General features: G+C 34.3%; 3 protein-coding genes across 4 annotated transcripts; all 3 read left to right on the plus strand.

The window, feature by feature from the left end:
• The first annotated feature begins 1,260 nt into the window (after window positions 1–1,260).
• Window positions 1,261–9,147, plus strand: LOC8288102 (DExH-box ATP-dependent RNA helicase DExH12). 2 transcript variants are annotated; one of them, XM_048375683.1, is made up of 4 exons: window positions 1,261–1,416; window positions 1,547–4,556; window positions 5,267–5,656; window positions 5,758–9,147. In XM_048375683.1, the coding sequence occupies exons 2-4, from the start codon at window positions 1,572–1,574 to the stop codon at window positions 8,935–8,937; spliced, it is 6,555 nt and encodes a 2,184-aa protein (XP_048231640.1). In that variant the 5' UTR covers window positions 1,261–1,416; window positions 1,547–1,571; the 3' UTR covers window positions 8,938–9,147. The 2 variants fall into 2 exon arrangements, with proteins under 2 accessions (XP_048231640.1, XP_002518663.3); XM_002518617.4 differs by having other exon boundaries at window positions 1,267–1,416; window positions 1,554–4,556.
• A 4,627-nt stretch (window positions 9,148–13,774) lies between these two features.
• Window positions 13,775–14,658, plus strand: LOC8288103. Its single transcript, XM_002518618.4, has one exon. It carries the CDS (start codon window positions 13,861–13,863, stop codon window positions 14,536–14,538), a length of 678 nt encoding a protein of 225 aa, XP_002518664.1. The 5' UTR covers window positions 13,775–13,860; the 3' UTR covers window positions 14,539–14,658.
• Window positions 14,659–17,260: 2,602 nt separating this feature from the next.
• On the plus strand, window positions 17,261–18,408 carry LOC8288104. The gene has a single exon (XM_002518619.4). The coding sequence runs from the start codon at window positions 17,472–17,474 to the stop codon at window positions 18,102–18,104; it is 633 nt and encodes a 210-aa protein (XP_002518665.3). The 5' UTR covers window positions 17,261–17,471; the 3' UTR covers window positions 18,105–18,408.
• Window positions 18,409–18,825: the final 417 nt, after the last annotated feature.

Consider the following 18,825-nt stretch of genomic DNA (forward strand, 5'->3'; position numbering starts at 1 on the left):
TCCAATTTGAAGATGTTGATAATTGAACGTGAGTATTTTCTCCACTCTTTGGTGCAAAACATGGCCCAAAATTTCATGCTATAAGCTTCTTCTCGTACCTTTCCATTGATTTCAATGAAGTTTATAATTATTTAATCTTTTAATACTTTAGAATTAATCATACTTCAACTTAGTTGTAAATTAATAATCGTACCGCTTTTGAGTCATATTAATGGATTTGAGTTCAAATTATTTCTTTAGGGAGGGCTAATTTAGCATAACCATTTAAAACAACTGTAATCATATATAAATATACTATTTTGAAAAATTATATTTATAAAAAATAATAATTGTTCGATAGATATATTTTAATAAGTGTTTTTATATATATTTTTACGAGGGATACATTTCTTTACAAAAAATTTTAATTTTTCAAAATATAATGATGAGACAATATGGACCGTTGGGTTGCAAAACGGAAGAGTATTATGATAACTTCAATTTTCAGATTGGAGGGAAAGGCCAATTGGGTGTAATAAGAATGGCCTCAAGTCACTTGGATTATATTTCAATCCCTCCACTAAGAATTGACAAGTGGCAGCAGACAGACAATTAGCATGGAGAAATCAGAAATTTGAGTGCCACCTTGCTGTGATTTGGTTATCTAATTAAGTTGTTATTGCATTTTAGCCACATCTTTTCTTTTTGTTTATTGTTAGATGTTGGCTCTTATTTAATAATAAGATTATAGTTTTCGAATTTTAATTTTTTTTTATAAAATTACTATAAAGACTTAAATTTGTATTTGTAAGAAAGGGTTAATATGTATTTCTAATATTTCGAAAAAACTTGTAAGTACGTAAATTTTCATCTGATAATTGTATAAGCAAACAAAGGCCGAATTCCAATTGAACACATCAAATTAAGGGAGATATAATAATTAATTTGAAATCAAAACTATTTAATTCGATTTTCAAATATTAAGAATCCATTTGTAATTTGAAAAAAATAAAAGAATAAAAGTGTTGAATACAATGAAAACTGAATGGGGAAATGGTAATTAGCACTTAAAATATCATCCCTAATTTATATTGGAGGCCCAGGCCATCCCAATTGGGCTTTTGATGGGTAATTAGGTGGAGCTGGACTCTGATGAAATCTCACTCAAAGCCTGCCTCACGATCAAATCAAAACATACTTGCCGCCTTTGATTTTAGGCAGGAGATCGCCGACTCATCAATACGACGACGTTTCATACTAAGCAACAAAAGGACTATATGTAGCCCTTCATAACTAGCACGCGCAGTAAGGCTCTGCGTCCATTTTTCCAAAAAACAAAAAAAAAAGAAAAACCCAAAACTTTTATCGATCGTATTGTATCTTATGGTATCTTAAATCGTAGCAAAACATTTCACAGCATTGCATCATTTTACTTGGGTGAGTTATTCTGCCTTGTCATTGAACTTAGGGTTTGTTGAGTTTTGGTGTACTGTTTTAGGGTTTTGAGTGCTTAAAACCCTAAAAGTTTTTATTGAACTAAGGATTTGTTGTGATTTCTATATTTGAGATTTTAGGTTTTCTGAGTGCCGTTAATGGCGCATCTAGGCGGTGGTGCTGAGGCGCATGCCCGTTTTAAACAGTACGAGTATAGAGCTAATTCTAGTCTAGTGCTAACCACTGACTCACGCCCACGTGACACGCATGAGCCCACCGGTGAACCTGAGTCCCTCTGGGGAAAAATTGATCCCAAAAGCTTCGGTGACCGTGCTTTTAGAGGGAAGCCTCCTGAATTGGAGGAGAAACTTAAGAAATCTAAGAAGAAGAAAGAGAGGGACCCGCATGCGGAGCCTGTACCTAAGCGTCAAGCGAAAAGACGTCGCCTTAGGGAAGAGAGTGTGCTTACTTCTACTGAAGAAGGTGTTTATCAGCCCAAAACTAAGGAGACTAGAGCGGCTTATGAGGCAATGTTGAGTGTTATTCAGCAGCAATTGGGTGGTCAGCCTCTTAATATTGTCAGTGCAGCTGCGGATGAGATTTTGGCGGTTTTGAAGAATGAGAGCGTTAAGACTAATGATAAGAAGAAGGAAATTGAGAAGTTGTTGAATCCTGTTCCAAATCATGTTTTCGATCAGCTTGTTTCAATTGGTAGGCTTATTACTGATTTTCAAGATGTGAGTGCGGGTGGTGATGCTGCAGGGAATGCTGTGGGTAATGGTGATGGTGATGACGCCCTTGATGATGATGTGGGTGTGGCTGTTGAGTTTGAGGAAGATAACGAGGATGATGAAGATGAGAGTGATTTGGATATGGTGCCTGATGATGAAGATGATGAGGAGGAGGATGTGGCAGAACAGAATGGTTCTGGGGCTGGTGGTATGCAAATGGGTGGTATTGATGATGAAGAAATGCAGGAGGCGAATGTAGGGTTGAGCCTCAATGTGCAGGATATTGATGCTTATTGGCTTCAAAGGAAGATATCACAAGCTTTTGAGCAGAAGATGGATCCACAACAGTGCCAGAAACTTGCAGAGGAGGTCCTTAAAATACTTGCCGAGGGAGGAGAGGACAGGGAAGTTGAGAACAAGTTACTCTTGCATCTCTCTTATGAGATGTTCAACCTTGTTAGGATTCTTATGCGTAACAGGCTGAAGATAGTATGGTGTACTCGTTTGGCAAGGGCTAAAGACCAGCAAGAGAGGAAGCAGATTGAGGAAGAAATGATGAGTTCTGGTCCAGATTTAGTAGCAATTCTGGAGCAGTTGCATGCTACAAGGGCAACTGCAAAAGAGAGGCAAAAAAACTTGGAGAAGAGTATAAGAGAAGAGGCTCGCCGGCTCAAGGACGAGAGTGGTGGGGACTATGATAGAGATAGGAGGGGGCTTGTGGATAGAGATGCAGAAAGTGGCTGGGTGAAAGGCCAGCCCCAGTTGCTTGATCTAGAAAGCATTGCTTTTGAGCAAGGGGGTCATTTGATGGCAACCAAGAAATGTGATCTTCCAGTTGGTTCCTACAGGCATACAAGCAAAGGTTATGAGGAAGTTCATGTGCCAGCCTTGAAGCCTAGACCTATAGCATCTGATGAGAAGCTTGTCAAGATATCCGACATGCCAGGTTGGGCACAACCTGCTTTCAAAGGGATGCAGCAGTTGAATAGAGTACAGAGTAGAGTTTATGAAACTGCGCTTTTTAAGGCAGATAATGTTCTCCTGTGTGCCCCCACTGGAGCAGGAAAAACTAATGTTGCAGTACTCACCATACTTCAGCAACTTGGATTGAAGATGAATAAAGAAGACGGTTCATTCAACCATAGCGACTATAAGATAGTCTATGTGGCACCTATGAAAGCTCTTGTTGCTGAAGTTGTTGGTAATTTGTCCAATCGTCTGCAGGAGTATGGTGTGAAGGTTAGGGAGCTGAGTGGAGACCAGTCATTGACTCGCCAACAAATTGAAGAAACTCAAATAATTGTGACTACTCCTGAGAAGTGGGATATTATTACTCGGAAGTCTGGGGATCGCACTTACACTCAGCTTGTGAAACTACTTATTATTGATGAGATTCATCTTCTCCATGATAATAGAGGACCTGTCCTTGAGAGTATTGTTGCTAGAACTGTTAGACAAATTGAAACTACTAAAGAACATATCCGCCTAGTGGGATTATCTGCAACGCTCCCTAATTATGAAGATGTGGCATTGTTTTTAAGAGTTGACCTTAAAAAAGGACTCTTCCATTTTGACAATAGTTACAGACCTGTCCCTCTCTCTCAACAGTATATTGGCATCACTGTGAAGAAGCCACTGCAGAGGTTTCAGTTGATGAATGATATCTGTTATGAAAAGGTGATGGCAGTTGCTGGAAAGCATCAAGTTCTTATTTTTGTCCACTCAAGAAAGGAAACGGCAAAGACAGCTAGAGCAATACGGGATTCTGCACTTGCTAATGATACTCTGGGCAGATTCTTGAAAGAGGACAGTGCTAGCCGTGAGATCCTTCAAAGTCATACAGATATGGTAAAAAGCAATGACCTGAAAGATCTTCTGCCCTATGGTTTTGCAATTCATCATGCTGGCATGACAAGGGCTGACCGTCAACTTGTTGAGGATCTGTTTGCAGATGGACATGTACAAGTGTTGGTTTCTACTGCAACTCTTGCTTGGGGTGTCAATTTGCCTGCTCATACTGTGATTATTAAAGGGACTCAGATATACAATCCAGAAAAAGGAGCATGGACTGAATTAAGTCCGTTGGATGTTATGCAGATGCTGGGTCGTGCAGGAAGACCCCAGTATGATTCATATGGGGAAGGAATTATCATTACTGGCCATACTGAACTTCAATACTATCTGTCTTTAATGAATCAACAACTTCCCATTGAAAGTCAGTTTGTGTCCAAACTGGCTGATCAATTGAATGCCGAAATTGTTCTTGGAACTGTACAAAATGCTAGAGAAGCTTGCAACTGGCTTGGCTACACTTACTTGTATATTCGTATGCTGCGAAACCCAACACTGTATGGCTTAGCACCAGATGTTCTCACAAGAGATATTACACTGGAGGAGAGGAGGGCTGATTTGGTATGCATCTACCTTTTAATGAATTTGTTTTATTTAATAGTTCTTTGCTTCTTTTGTTAACTTCTAATATCTCCCGACACACTACTTTATTGCAAACTTTTGTGTATTTGTTAGTGTTATTTATTTATTTGTTTGTTTGTTTGTTAGGAGATTGGATTAGGGAGAGAGGCTATACTTGTTATTTCAGCATTTTCAATTCTTCTTCAGTTGCACAAACACTGAAATTTTCCAAATAAACTTTTGAAGGTTCCTGAATCCTGATTTGTTAGAGCTTTTAATTCATGTGTTTAGATTTTGTCTATTCTGGTCAATTAATCTATTACAAGTAAATTTTTAGGTTAGCAGTTTAATTTCAGTCATAGCATGAATTAGGATATTTATCTAATAATATTATCTTAAAATTGGTTATTTTGATGGATTATTTGATCAGTGAGGAATTGAGTTGGCATTGCCAATTTTGCACCTGTCCAATATTCTACTCTAGCTAATATTGCATTCCTTTTCTCCTCATGTTTTTGTGCTGGAATCATTATTATAATTGCTAACTTATTAGGTTCACCCGCATTCTGTTCTAAAATATTTGAGAGTTACCATCTATTTTTTTGATTTCTGGTGCTTCTTTACTCTCACCGTTTCTTGATCTAGACTCTTGATTGCCTTTGTTTAGCTGCTATATCTTGTATCTAATTTGATTTTAATGTTTTTCGCAGATTCATTCTTCTGCGACTATATTAGACAAGAATAATCTGGTTAAGTATGATAGAAAAAGTGGATATTTCCAGGTTACTGACTTGGGTCGCATAGCTAGCTATTACTATATAACTCATGGCACAATATCCACGTATAATGAGCATCTGAAGCCAACAATGGGGGATATAGAGTTATGTCGTCTGTTCTCATTGAGTGAAGAATTTAAGTATGTGACAGTGAGACAAGATGAGAAGATGGAACTAGCAAAGCTGTTGGACCGTGTTCCAATTCCAATCAAGGAAAGCCTGGAGGAGCCTAGTGCTAAGATTAATGTTTTGCTTCAAGCATATATTTCACAACTTAAGCTTGAGGGGCTTTCTCTTACATCAGACATGGTGTTCATCACTCAGGTTTTTTTTCAACTTAACTTTTGTTTTCCTTTGCTTTGCTGTTTCATTAAAATCTTAATTTGGTGATATTTTCATTCGTGCTCTTTAATTTCCTTTGTCAGAGTGCGGGCCGTCTTCTTCGAGCTCTTTTTGAGATTGTCCTGAAGAGAGGTTGGGCGCAATTAACTGAGAAAGCTTTGAACTTATGTAAAATGATCAACAAGAGGATGTGGAGTGTCCAGACGCCACTGCGCCAATTCAATGGGATCCCAAATGAAATTCTGATGAAGTTGGAGAAGAAAGATTTGGCTTGGGAAAGGTATTATGATCTCTCATCACAGGAGATCGGTGAACTCATTCGTTTTCCAAAGATGGGCAGAACATTACACAAGTTCATTCACCAATTTCCAAAGCTAAACCTGGCGGCACACGTTCAGCCAATCACTCGTACAGTGTTGAGGGTGGAACTTACCATAACACCGGACTTCCAATGGGAGGATAAGGTTCATGGTTATGTGGAGCCATTTTGGGTCATTGTGGAGGATAATGACGGTGAATATATTCTCCACCATGAATACTTTATGCTGAAGAAGCAGTACATCGATGAGGACCACACATTGAACTTCACAGTGCCTATCTATGAGCCATTGCCGCCTCAGTATTTCATCCGTGTTGTGTCAGATAAGTGGCTTGGGTCACAAACTGTTTTGCCAGTGTCTTTTAGGCACCTTATCTTACCAGAAAAGTATCCTCCTCCCACAGAGTTATTGGACTTGCAACCTTTGCCTGTGACTGCATTGCGGAATCCATCATATGAAGCTCTTTATCAAGATTTTAAACATTTTAATCCTGTCCAAACTCAGGTCTTTACTGTTCTGTATAATACAGATGACAATGTATTAGTTGCAGCACCAACAGGTAGTGGGAAAACTATATGTGCTGAATTTGCTATATTGAGAAATCATCAAAAGGGACCTGATAGTGTTACGCGCGCTGTGTATATTGCACCTCTTGAAGCAATTGCCAAGGAGCGTTATCGTGATTGGGAGCGGAAATTTGGTCGAGGTCTTGGCATGCGGGTTGTTGAATTAACTGGGGAAACAGCAACAGACTTAAAACTGCTTGAAAAGAGTCAAATAATCATCAGTACTCCTGAAAAATGGGATGCTTTGTCTCGTCGCTGGAAACAGCGGAAGTATGTCCAGCAGGTTAGTCTATTTATTATTGACGAGCTCCACTTGATTGGGGGTCAAGGTGGTCCAATCTTGGAAGTGATTGTTTCTAGGATGAGGTATATTGCTAGTCAGATAGAGAATAAGATTCGGATTGTGGCCTTGTCATCTTCTCTTGCAAATGCTAAGGATCTTGGAGAATGGATAGGAGCCACCTCGCATGGCCTTTTTAATTTCCCTCCTGGAGTGCGCCCAGTCCCCTTGGAAATACACATTCAGGGAGTGGATATTGCAAACTTTGAAGCAAGGATGCAGGCCATGACAAAACCGACATACACTGCAATAGTTCAACATGCCAAAAATGGAAAGCCTGCTATTGTTTTTGTTCCTACAAGAAAGCATGTGCGTCTTACTGCAGTGGATCTAATGACATACTCAAGTGCAGACAGTGGAGAGAAGCCTGCTTTTATGATGCGATCCATAGAAGAACTGGAACCTTTTGTTGGCAGGGTTCAGGATGAAATGTTAAGATCCACTTTACGTCAAGGAGTTGGGTACTTGCATGAGGGCTTGAGTAGTTTGGATCAAGAAGTAGTGTCACAGCTCTTCGAAGCTGGGTGGATTCAGGTTTGTGTTATGAGCAGTTCAATGTGTTGGGGAGTGCCATTGGCAGCACATTTGGTGGTTGTGATGGGAACTCAGTACTATGATGGGCGTGAAAATGCTCACACAGATTATCCAGTTACAGATCTCTTACAGATGATGGGTCATGCTAGTCGACCTTTACTAGATAACTCTGGAAAGTGTGTCATCCTTTGTCACGCACCACGTAAAGAATATTACAAGAAGTTTTTATATGAAGCATTCCCTGTAGAAAGTCATTTGCACCATTTCCTGCACGACAATTTTAATGCAGAAGTAGTTGCTGGAGTTATTGAAAACAAGCAGGATGCAGTAGATTACCTTACATGGACTTTCATGTATAGGCGGCTCACACAAAATCCGAACTACTACAATCTCCAGGGAGTTAGTCATAGGCATCTTTCTGATCATCTTTCAGAGCTTGTTGAGAACACATTGAGTGATTTGGAAGCAAGTAAATGTGTTGCTATTGAGGAGGACATGGATCTTTCTCCATTGAACCTTGGCATGATAGCGTCTTACTATTACATCAGTTATACTACCATTGAGCGTTTCAGTTCTTCTTTGACTTCTAAAACAAGGATGAAGGGTCTTCTGGAAATTCTTGCTTCAGCTTCAGAGTATGCACAGCTTCCAATACGACCTGGAGAGGAAGAGGTGCTTCGTAGGCTGATCAATCACCAGAGGTTCTCATTTGAAAATCCCAGATACAGTGATCCACATGTGAAGGCAAATGTACTGTTACAAGCCCATTTCTCAAGGCATTCTGTGGGTGGAAACCTAGCATTAGACCAGCGAGAGGTGCTCCTTTCTTCCAGCAGATTGCTTCAAGCAATGGTTGATGTTATTTCAAGCAATGGTTGGTTGAGCCTTGCTCTTCTAGCAATGGAAGTTAGCCAAATGGTGACACAGGGGATGTGGGAGCGTGATTCCATGCTTCTCCAACTTCCACATTTTACGAAGGAGCTGGCCAAGAAATGCCAAGAGAATCCAGGAAAGAGTATAGAGACAGTCTTTGATTTGGTAGAGATGGAAGATGATGAGAGGCGGGAGCTACTCCAAATGTCCAACTCAGAATTGTTAGATGTTGTAAGGTTCTGCAACCGGTTCCCCAACATTGATATGTCATATGAGGTAATGGATGGGGAGGATGTGAGGGTGGGAGATGATATTACTCTGCAAGTCACTCTAGAGCGTGATCTGGAGGGGAGGACTGAGGTTGGACCAGTTGATGCTGCCAGGTATCCTAAAGCTAAAGAAGAAGGTTGGTGGCTTGTTGTTGGCGATACCAAGAGTAACCAGCTGCTGGCCATCAAGAGGGTCTCTCTCCAGAGAAAGTCAAAGGTGAAACTCGAGTTTGCGGCCCCATCAGAAACTGGAAGGAAGTCGTATACTCTCTACTTCATGTGTGATTCTTATCTGGGATGTGACCAGGAATATAGCTTTAATGTTGATGTCAAAGAAGCAGGTGGCCCAGATGAGGATTAAATTTCCATTTTGTGATTTTCTTTTCCTTGGCTTACTTTTCCTAGCCTCAGTAACAACGCTTTCAGATAGTGATTTTTGGTTTCTGTAGTTGCTTTCTGTTTGGCTACTTGAACATGTATACGATTCTGATGCAGTTGAAATATTATACCAAGTGGCTATGCCCTGCATATTTTTGAAAAATATGATTTGTCAGCCAGTTGTTATATCTCATGTCATGGTCTGGGGTGTGAACTTGTTGCTGAGCTTGATTTTTCTATTCCATTTCTTATGTTCTGAATCTACCTAATTTTTTGATATATATGCATGATGAATATAAAATTAGGCAGCGGAGGAGCTTCTTCGAGACATTGGTGTCCATGGCCACTCCAAAGTTTCTAAGAATTATATAAGAAACCAGAATTTTACATACGTACTTTGATTTTCATTGGAAAACAAGCTTATTTGAATCGTTTAAAACGACAGTCGGTGATTTTTATTCACCGTAGAATTGTACCAATCTCAAATATATTTCTTAAAAAGAGAAAATAAGTATTCTAGTAGAAAAATATTGGTAAATTGCATAGAAGGAAGTTTTGTTTATATATTATAATTATTTTTAAATTTAAATTTATGTCCTTAAAATTTTTAAATTTTTATTGAAATATCATTAAATTCCTTACCATCAATTTTTATTTAATTAATGGTTCATCAATTTTTATTTAATTAATGGTTGAAAAACTGATATGGCACAATAAATATGTCACCAAAAAAAACTGAAATTCAACTCAAATTAATAATTACATATTAGCTCCAGATCAAATCAGGTCATCTCTTTCCACCTTTCAAATATAAAAGAAATCACATTTTCTCTTTCAATCTAACCTAACAAACAATTGAATTTATTTTTTTGTAATATTTTAACATGTCTTCATTTAATACATATATATATATATATTACATAAAGGTATTTAAATATTACAAAAAATTAAAATTCTAGCTTATATTAGATTAAAATTGAAAAAAATATTTAGATATTTAAAAAAAAGTAAAATTTAAGTGTTAAATTGATACAAGTTTAGAAGTATAAATATGTATTTAGCGATTTTCAAAGTCTAAATAAAATCTTTGAAATGTTTTTGTCTAAGGATGGAAATTGTATTTTTCATGCATTCAAGTCCAGGGAGTGGATCTTAATCTTTTTTTTCTTTGCCAGTAGGCAGATTTAAAAAAAAAAAAAAAAGAAATACAGGAAAGAGATTGAGTTCTTTCTTATAAGGAAATATAAATATTCTGGTAATTTTTATTTTAATATAAAAAATAAAAAAATATCAAAGAATAAAAGATATATATAAAAAATTTACTCATAATAATTAATAATAATTAATATACTAAAAATTCTTATACATTTTATTAATTGGTATTTATTATTTTTGACTTTGTTTCTTTAAAAATAATTTTTCTTTTCCATTCAAAGAAAAAGAAGGAAAAAATCAAAACATTAATGCTTGTTGGTCTACATCCTCCTAAAGAGACTATTAAACTCAAATAAAGTTTTTTATTCTTTAAATTTAAATACAAATAAAAAGTATCTTTAAAATAAAAAACACTATCAGAATACCTGTTGGATGGTCAAACAAATTGAATACCTCTCCAAAGGAGCAAATCTATACCTCAGCAAACAAAAAAAGAAAAAAAAAAGGGAAGGTATAAAGAAAAAGAAAGACTCATAGAGGAGAGGAAAAGAAATGAAGGGTTCTTTTGGAGAAGCCAGAAAGACATCAAGACTTCAAGTTTTGAAACATTCACAATGCCAATTGAGTTAATTGATGCATCACAGTGGAAAATAGAACTAGAAAACCAAAGCAAAACCTATCTTTGTGTGATCAACTGCCTAATAATAAGAAGTGAGGTGTTCACTTTGAACTGAAAAAGAAAAGTAATGCTAACATTTTGAAGCAACAACCTCCTTATCAAAATGATCAAAGTGACAGTTCTTGGTGGTAAAATAATGGAAGCAGCAAATATAATCATATGGGCCATTCTGAAATCTCTCAAATTCTTGTTTCTGTTGATGGACATGGTAATTTCATCCATCCAAGTTTCAATATTATCAGAATGGCTCCTTCGTGCTTTCTCCAAATTATGGGCAAACATGGTCCAAGATTTTAGTGTGCAAGTGCATCTTAACTCTTAATTATGTGTATTATTTTGTTTTCCAATGGCAGCATAAAGTATGAAAAAGCATAAGAATAGTGCAAATATAATGCATTCGTAGAATTTGCTAATGTTGATTTGAATTTGCAGATTAAATTGAATTACCCCTTAAGGGGTTCGTTATAAGGTTGAGGGGTAAATACTATTCAGATGGTATGAAGTCATTTATGTTCACTACCAGTGTAAAGACTTATGGACCATATGGAGAATTGGTCAGTTTGGTGGATTTCATGGAAGATTCAACGAACCTGATGACCTCAAGTCAGTTGGAGTTTATGTTAAACCACATTAGTATAACATGGGTTTATTTATAGAAAAAAAAATGGAAATACTCATATTTTTTAAATTTTTTATCAGATTTATAATATTTTTTTAAATTTTTATTGTGTTAAAATATTAATAATACTTTTTAAATTTTTTACATATTATAATTTTAGTTATTTTTGAAAAAAACAGCTGAAAACAACTAAATTGTAAATTAAAAAAAAAAACAGTATTTTTGAAAAAAAAAAATACACAGTAAGAATACGATATTTTTCTTGAGAATTGCTTAGCTCTCATAATAAAGGATTTAATTCTTACATAAAATAAATTAACAATTGGCAACATTTATTTGGGGTCCCTTTTTTTAGACATATATTCTTTTGTCCTTGAATTCAATTAATTTATTTTTCTAAAAACAGAAACATACTCAAGAAAAATATGAATGAATGAATTATGAGGCCTTCTTTATTATATAGATGTAGACTTGTTCTTCTCTTTATTGTATTCGAATTTAAATTGACTTATTCTATTTGAATAGGTAATTTAAGAAAATTTTTATCTTTTAAATTTATATCTATAGATTTATTAAATTTATATTTATTAATTTTAAATAATTAAATATACATGTTACTTTTTCCATTATATGTTTGGGGTTTAGCATTTGTTTGATGTTGTTAATCAACTTTGAAATGAACAAACACTCTATATATCTTTCTTACCCATTTGGAGAAGAATTGTTATTTTGGCTCATTTAATCTTCTCATTGTGATTATGAGAGTGGACCGTTCCTTTAATTGCCACAGCTCATGAAAGATATCTATTATAATTATGGATTTGGAGAATTAAACATGTTTAGACTTTCTAGAACCAAAGAGATTTAGTGACCCCATTATTAGTCGGCCGGCCGCAAGAGACTCCTCAACTATCTTGGTCAAAGTCAATCATGGAAACTTTCTTTCTTTATTTTTTTCTCTAGTTATTAAATGCCAATGTATAGTTAGTTTCTTACACTATAAAGATGATATATTCCGAGTAATATTTGAATAAAAAACTTCAACTAAAAATCTTGATTTTTTATTCATTATAATTTCTAATCTATTTCTATTAGAAACTAAACAATACAAAATTGTTTCAATGCATCATACTTGACATTAGGTTAATGATATATTAGTAAAGTTTAATGATATAAAAAATTTAAATTTTTACATTTAATTGCGAATTCAGTCCATTTTTTAAATTGTTATTTAAATGATCCGATCTATCTAATTAATTATAATTATAACCAAATTAAAATTTCAGGTGTGAATGACAAATGAAAATCATAAACTAAAAAGAAGAATGAAGGGTTAAGTCATTTCTTTTCTCACTTTTGACGTGATTTTATGATTTTTTTTTTTAAAATATTGATAAAGTAAAATGATATTAGTATTTAGAGTTAAGAAGGTAGCATCCGATTTTGATCGAAATTTTAATTTGGCTATAATTGAAATTAATTAGCTAAATCGAGCTATTTAAGAAAAAATTTAAAAGAATAACCAAATTTATAAAAAGTGATAAATGTTTGAAATTTTAATGTCATTAAGTCTATTAGTAATTGGAGGATCAACAATGATTCTTTTTTCTTTTTATTTTATATTAATATTTTAATAATGATCTTCTATTATGGAGTGAGTGTTGAGTTATTATGTAGGAGGTCTTCCATTACGGGTGTTAAATTTTCTCTTTATGAAAATGGTGAAGAAAGATAAAATATCAATCCGATATCCAAACAATTAGACTCGTTAAGAAGCACCTGTAAAGTCAATATGTAATTTAGTACTATAAAGTGAAACGCTTTTCCCATAAACTTGGAACTACTACTTCTACAAAATTATAACATATAATTCTTAATGTTTGATATTTATTTTTATTTTTTATATCTCGATGTACTTGTTAATTTTCATTAATAAAATATCTATAATTATTCTAAAAAAAGTAGTCTCACAGACTCATATGTTTAAATGAGAACTTCATTAATTTGTACAAGAATCCTAATTCTCAGTAGTTTTGCATTTGTTTCTCTTTTGATACTGCAACGTATATATTAAGTTAATTTTTTTATTTTTTTTTCAAATATTAGGCAGCTCTTTAAGATTTCCTAATTAGCTTTACAATCTTAATTTACTCTGTGCCTCAATTGTGGACTTGTCAAGTCAATATAACTCATTTCTCACGTAACAGAATTTGAAAAGTATAAGAACCTTGAAAAGATTGATTTTCCATGACATTATCCTTTAAACAAAAATAAAAGTCACCATCACATACATAATTAAAAGCCAACCCTTAAGACAATTGTTAAATTGACTCTTAAGTGGTATGATCATAAATGAAAACCAGCTCTCTATATAAATCATAGAGCAACAGCAGATTTCTTCAACAAAAACCTTGGAGAAACAAAGCAAATAAGGCACTAAAACTAGCTACACCATGTCTCCCCACACTTTGATCCTCTCATTGCTAGTAACCCTAGCAACCATTCAAGGCAACTATGCAGTAGAATACACCGTGACCAACACTGCCGGTTCGACGGCCGGCGGGGCACGGTTCTCGGCCGAAATAGGAGAAGATTATAGCTTGCAGACACTGTCAGCTGCTACAGATTTTATATGGAGACTATTCCAACAACCCAATGCAGAAGATAGAAAAAATGTACAAAAGGTCAGCTTGTTTATCGATGACATGGATGGAGTTGCATATGCTAGCAACAATGAAATCCATGTTAGTGCAAGATACATAGGGGGCTATTCAGGTGACTTGAAAAGGGAATACACTGGTGTTATTTACCATGAAATGACACATATTTGGCAATGGAATGGCAATGGCCAAGCTCCAGGAGGACTGATTGAAGGAATTGCTGATTTTGTAAGGTTAAAGGCTAACTATGCACCTAGTCACTGGGTTCAGCCAGGACAAGGTGATAGGTGGGATCAAGGGTATGATGTTACAGCAAGGTTTTTGGATTACTGTAATGATCTTAGAAATGGTTTTGTGGCTGAGCTTAACAAGAAGATGAAAGATGGTTACAGTGATCAGTTCTTTGTTGATTTGCTTGGGAAATCTGTTGATCAGCTCTGGAGTGACTACAAGGCCAAATATGCAAAATAGTGGGTTTGGAGTTGAACAATATGAAGCTAATAAAACATTGAATCTCCATTAGCATACTAGAGTCAATATCAATGTATTAATTAAATAAATTTGCAATAAAATTGTTGTCGTTTCCAATTATATGCAAAGTAAAACGAGACAAAATTTAATTTTCGGAATTCGTATAAATAAGAATAGGAGCTTATTCCAGCTAGCTCCTATGAAAAAAGAACCATCTATTAGCTTATATATTGATGTAAGAAAAAGAAAATATATAATCCCTGTTTCAAGAACTTGAATGGGCTTTCCGCCATTATTGATGTTAACATGGTCGTTTATCTTGGTGGAATAACAATTTTCCGGATAAGGTATTATCTTTTAATAGTGGGAAGCAAAATAAAAATTTAATTTCAATACCAAAAGGGTAAACCCCTAAACCAAATTTCCTCCTGTAGCGGTGAATGTGTGACGATTTTCTATTGTATGAGCTTGGGGATGGAAGATCCTTCTCTTTATTGTATGATCCTTGGCCTCATGATTGTGCTTTGATTAAGAGATATCCTATCATAAGCATTCCGGAAGCATGCAGCAGGTGCTGAAATAGTTTCCAAAGTGCTTTCCTGATGCTGTTAATTAGGATCAGTGCAGTGCTTTCCGGAAGCATGCTGATAATGTTGATGAACTTATTAGAGACAAGCAGAAAAAGATGACTTGGTGCAAGCTGCTTTGGGGACCAATGCACATCCCTAAACATAGTTTAATTTATATGCGCAGAACAAAATTATCTACAAAGAGCAGAACGAGAAGAAGATGGGGGCTATATGGGGATGATTTAAGCTCTTTGTTCTAAAGAGGATGTCTCGGCAAGTAAGGACTAAAGTGCAGGGATTTCCTGGTTCAGCAGAAAGACTAAAGCCAGGAATTTGCAAGGAAAGATGAGAAAAACTTGCTTTCTGCATGTGCAACAGTTTGTTCATTTCCTGCGGCAGGCTTGTAACCTGAAGATTTTTCAGAATACTGTATTATTAAATAATGGTGCAGATCAAAGTTTTCTTGAAGTTAGGCGTAGCAGATCACTCTGCTATGATCTCTTGGTTATAGGAATTTGTATGGGCATTTATTTCTTTTGTTCATTTCCAGATATTTAAATGGTTGATGTTTTGAGCTAATAAGTTCGCAGTTTTGGCTTTTCACCAAGAAAAAGTAATTAATAATATATTAATTTGTTTTGCGGTTTTTTTTTATGTAATTTATTTTTTTAATAATATAATAGATAAATTTTATTTAAAATCATTAAATTTAACATCTTATACTTATGATTTTCAAATTTAAATTATTTTAAATTTTTTTTATTCAAACGTGTTATATGTCCTCACTTATACATTAAAGTGATAAACGATTGCCACATATTCATTAGTTTTAATTAATAGAATATGTGTCAATCACTCAATACTAACGTGTAAATTCATAATATATGTCACTCTCTTATTTATTACGGCGTATACATCAAATCTAGATAAGAATTTTTTAATTATTTTAAAAAAGAAATGTTACATTGATGACGTTCTTGTTTAAAAAAATTTTATTTAATAATATATATATATAATTAATTATGATATTTCTAAAGAGTATTTTCCATTTTTAAATATTTTGTTCAGTAAAATATCAAACACATTGAAAATATTATATTATAATTTATCAAATTAACAACAACTAATTAAATTTGACCAACTAATTCATATTTATCAACTATTAATTAATGAAAATATCAACTATCATTTGCTACAAACAACATCTAAATTAAACAATGTCTAAATCCCTCTGTCCTTCAAATTCACCCCAGTAAAAGATGCGCATTGAGCAGTGGAGATGTTGTAATTTGTACTGAGTGGCTTCACTTCTCACATTCTTACTTTCACAGGATGCTTATGTAATGTTCAATTACTGTCGTTCAATTCTGTACGAGACAGAAACTTCCTAATAAATAGGACAATTTTATTTTATCTTTCTTTGATGTCAATTTCTAAACCAATACTGAAGAACCCACGTATTTTATACTCTCAAGTACAAACAGCTAATTCTTATCTACTAATTAATCACTAATAAATACAATTTGGATGTACAATCACTACATTAATATGAAACTTCATTGGTTAAAAATTGTAATTTTTTAATTATTTATTTTTTGATTTAGTATTTTAAAATAATTTATCTTTCTAATTACAAATATATTCCTTAGAGTATCATTTTTTCTTTAAATGAACATGTAATACAAAACCATTTATATATATGGAGTATTACTCAATTGAAATTGTATAGTTAAAGAATAGATTTTCTAAAAACTTTCATTGGAAAACCTCTAAATATGTTTCTATACTATTTATATGCAAGTCATTTTTTACTGAAATTTGTTAATGCATTTGTAATCTTGTCAATAACATAAAAATACAAATAAATTCTCAGACCAAAACCAGCCAAATGATAATTGGATCTAATAAGGATTGAATTGATTGGTACTTTTATTTATTCACCAACATTGATAAGAATAAGCACATACTACTTAGCCCTATTTCATATCTCTTACTCGCTGATTAGTATGTAAGTTATTACAATAACCCACTCCACTAACATCAGCTGTCTTTGGATTTCTACACACTCCACTCCATTCCACTAACACCTCTTTGTAATGGTGTAGTAAAGAATTGTGTGCTGAGTGGAGAATTTTGTTATTTTCATTTGGCTCTTTCACTTGTCATTCTTATGTTAGAATATATATTTAATAGCCCTTGACAAACTCATTTTCTTGTCTTGTTTAGCCTGTGATCCTTTGATCTCAGTAATATATGTATATGTCTGTATCAATAGAACAATTTGTTTCTGGAAACTACAAAGACAATAATCCAATATAAAACCACATAGCCTTTACCTACCATTGCACCATATCAAGAAAAAATATGGGAGTCTCTTCTCTGGTTCAATATCAAGTGATCAACAAAGCAGAAACATCAACAGGTGGCGTCCGATTCGCAGGGGAAATCGGAGTTGAACTCAGCAATAAAACATTAACAGAAGCCACAGGATTCATATGGAAGCTGTTGGATTTAAACATCTTGAGAAATAGAAAATGTGCTGCAAGAATCAGCTTGATCATTGAAGATATAGATGGGGTTGCATACACAGAAGATAATGAGATGCATATTAGTACAAGATATATAGAAAATTGTTCAAGGGAATGTTTGAGAAGTGAAGTTACTGGAATCCTCTATCATGAAACGACACATATATGGCAATGGAACGGAAATGGGCAAACTCCAGGAGGACTAATTGAAGGAATTGCTGATTTTGTAAGGTTAAAGGCTAACTATGCGCCTAGTCACTGGGTTCAGCCAGGACAAGGTGATAGGTGGGATCAAGGGTACGATGTTACAGCAAGATTTTTGGATTACTGTAATGATCTTAGAAATGGGTTTGTAGCTGAGCTGAACAAGAAGATGATAGATGATTATAGTGATGAGTTCTTCATTGAATTGCTAGGGAAGTCTGTTGATCAGCTTTGGAGTGATTACAAGGCCAAATATGCAAAATAAAATAGTGGGTCTGGACTTGAAAAAGAATATATAGCTAATTAAACATTGTATCTCTATTAGCATAATTTTGAGTTAATGTTAATGTATCAATTGAATACAAATTGCAATTAAGAATTGTTGTCATTCCTGAATAAATGCGAGTAATTTTGAGAATTAGTATGAATAAGGTATTGGAGTATTGAGATGATGATCTAAGAAGGAAGTTGGTAGCTCAGGTTAATATGAAAATGATGAGTGGTTACGGTGAGATATACTTTTATTAATGTTGATCAGCTTTGGAGCCAGTAGAAGGCCAGGCATGCTTTACTGAGGCATTACTCAATGATACCTGAACATAATTTGATTCTTTTCCTAGCACTCTAGTCAAAATTGAATGAAAATGATGTTTTTATTGATAATACTAAGTAAAAGTAATTACTCTTTAATGTATTTATGTATGAAAGAAAACATGTATGTACCTTTACTTATTTTATGTATATTAATACTAAAAACGCAATATGAAAACCTTTAATAAATTATGATAGTGAATATTGAACAAGGAGCAACATATCTCTAAGATGATTGTTGAAAAGATGTGCCTGCCTGTAATTAGGAAAATAAGTAGGAGTGGCTCCCATTAAAGAGAAATTGAGAGATGGTGCTCACAAACCTATTGGTACCCCAGTTAGAAAGATTGATCATATAAGGATTTCATGAAGTGAAGCAAAACAAAATTTATGTA

The sequence above is a fragment of the Ricinus communis genome, chromosome 6, assembly GCF_019578655.1.
Source record: "Ricinus communis isolate WT05 ecotype wild-type chromosome 6, ASM1957865v1, whole genome shotgun sequence".
In the NCBI taxonomy this organism is placed as follows: domain Eukaryota; kingdom Viridiplantae; phylum Streptophyta; class Magnoliopsida; order Malpighiales; family Euphorbiaceae; genus Ricinus; species Ricinus communis.

Excerpts from the sequence above, each read along its gene's own strand:
- LOC8288102 (XM_048375683.1), top strand. The coding sequence starts at position 1,572 with ATGGCGCATCTAGGCGGTGGTGCTGAGGCGCATGCCCGTTTTAAACAG. Across the intron at positions 4,557-5,266 it reads AGGAGAGGAGGGCTGATTTG|ATTCATTCTTCTGCGACTAT; the intron begins GTATGCATCTAC and ends TGTTTTTCGCAG. Across the intron at positions 5,657-5,757 it reads ACATGGTGTTCATCACTCAG|AGTGCGGGCCGTCTTCTTCG; the intron begins GTTTTTTTTCAA and ends TTCCTTTGTCAG.
- LOC8288103 (XM_002518618.4), top strand. The coding sequence starts at position 13,861 with ATGTCTCCCCACACTTTGATCCTCTCATTGCTAGTAACCCTAGCAACC.
- LOC8288104 (XM_002518619.4), top strand. The coding sequence starts at position 17,472 with ATGGGAGTCTCTTCTCTGGTTCAATATCAAGTGATCAACAAAGCAGAA.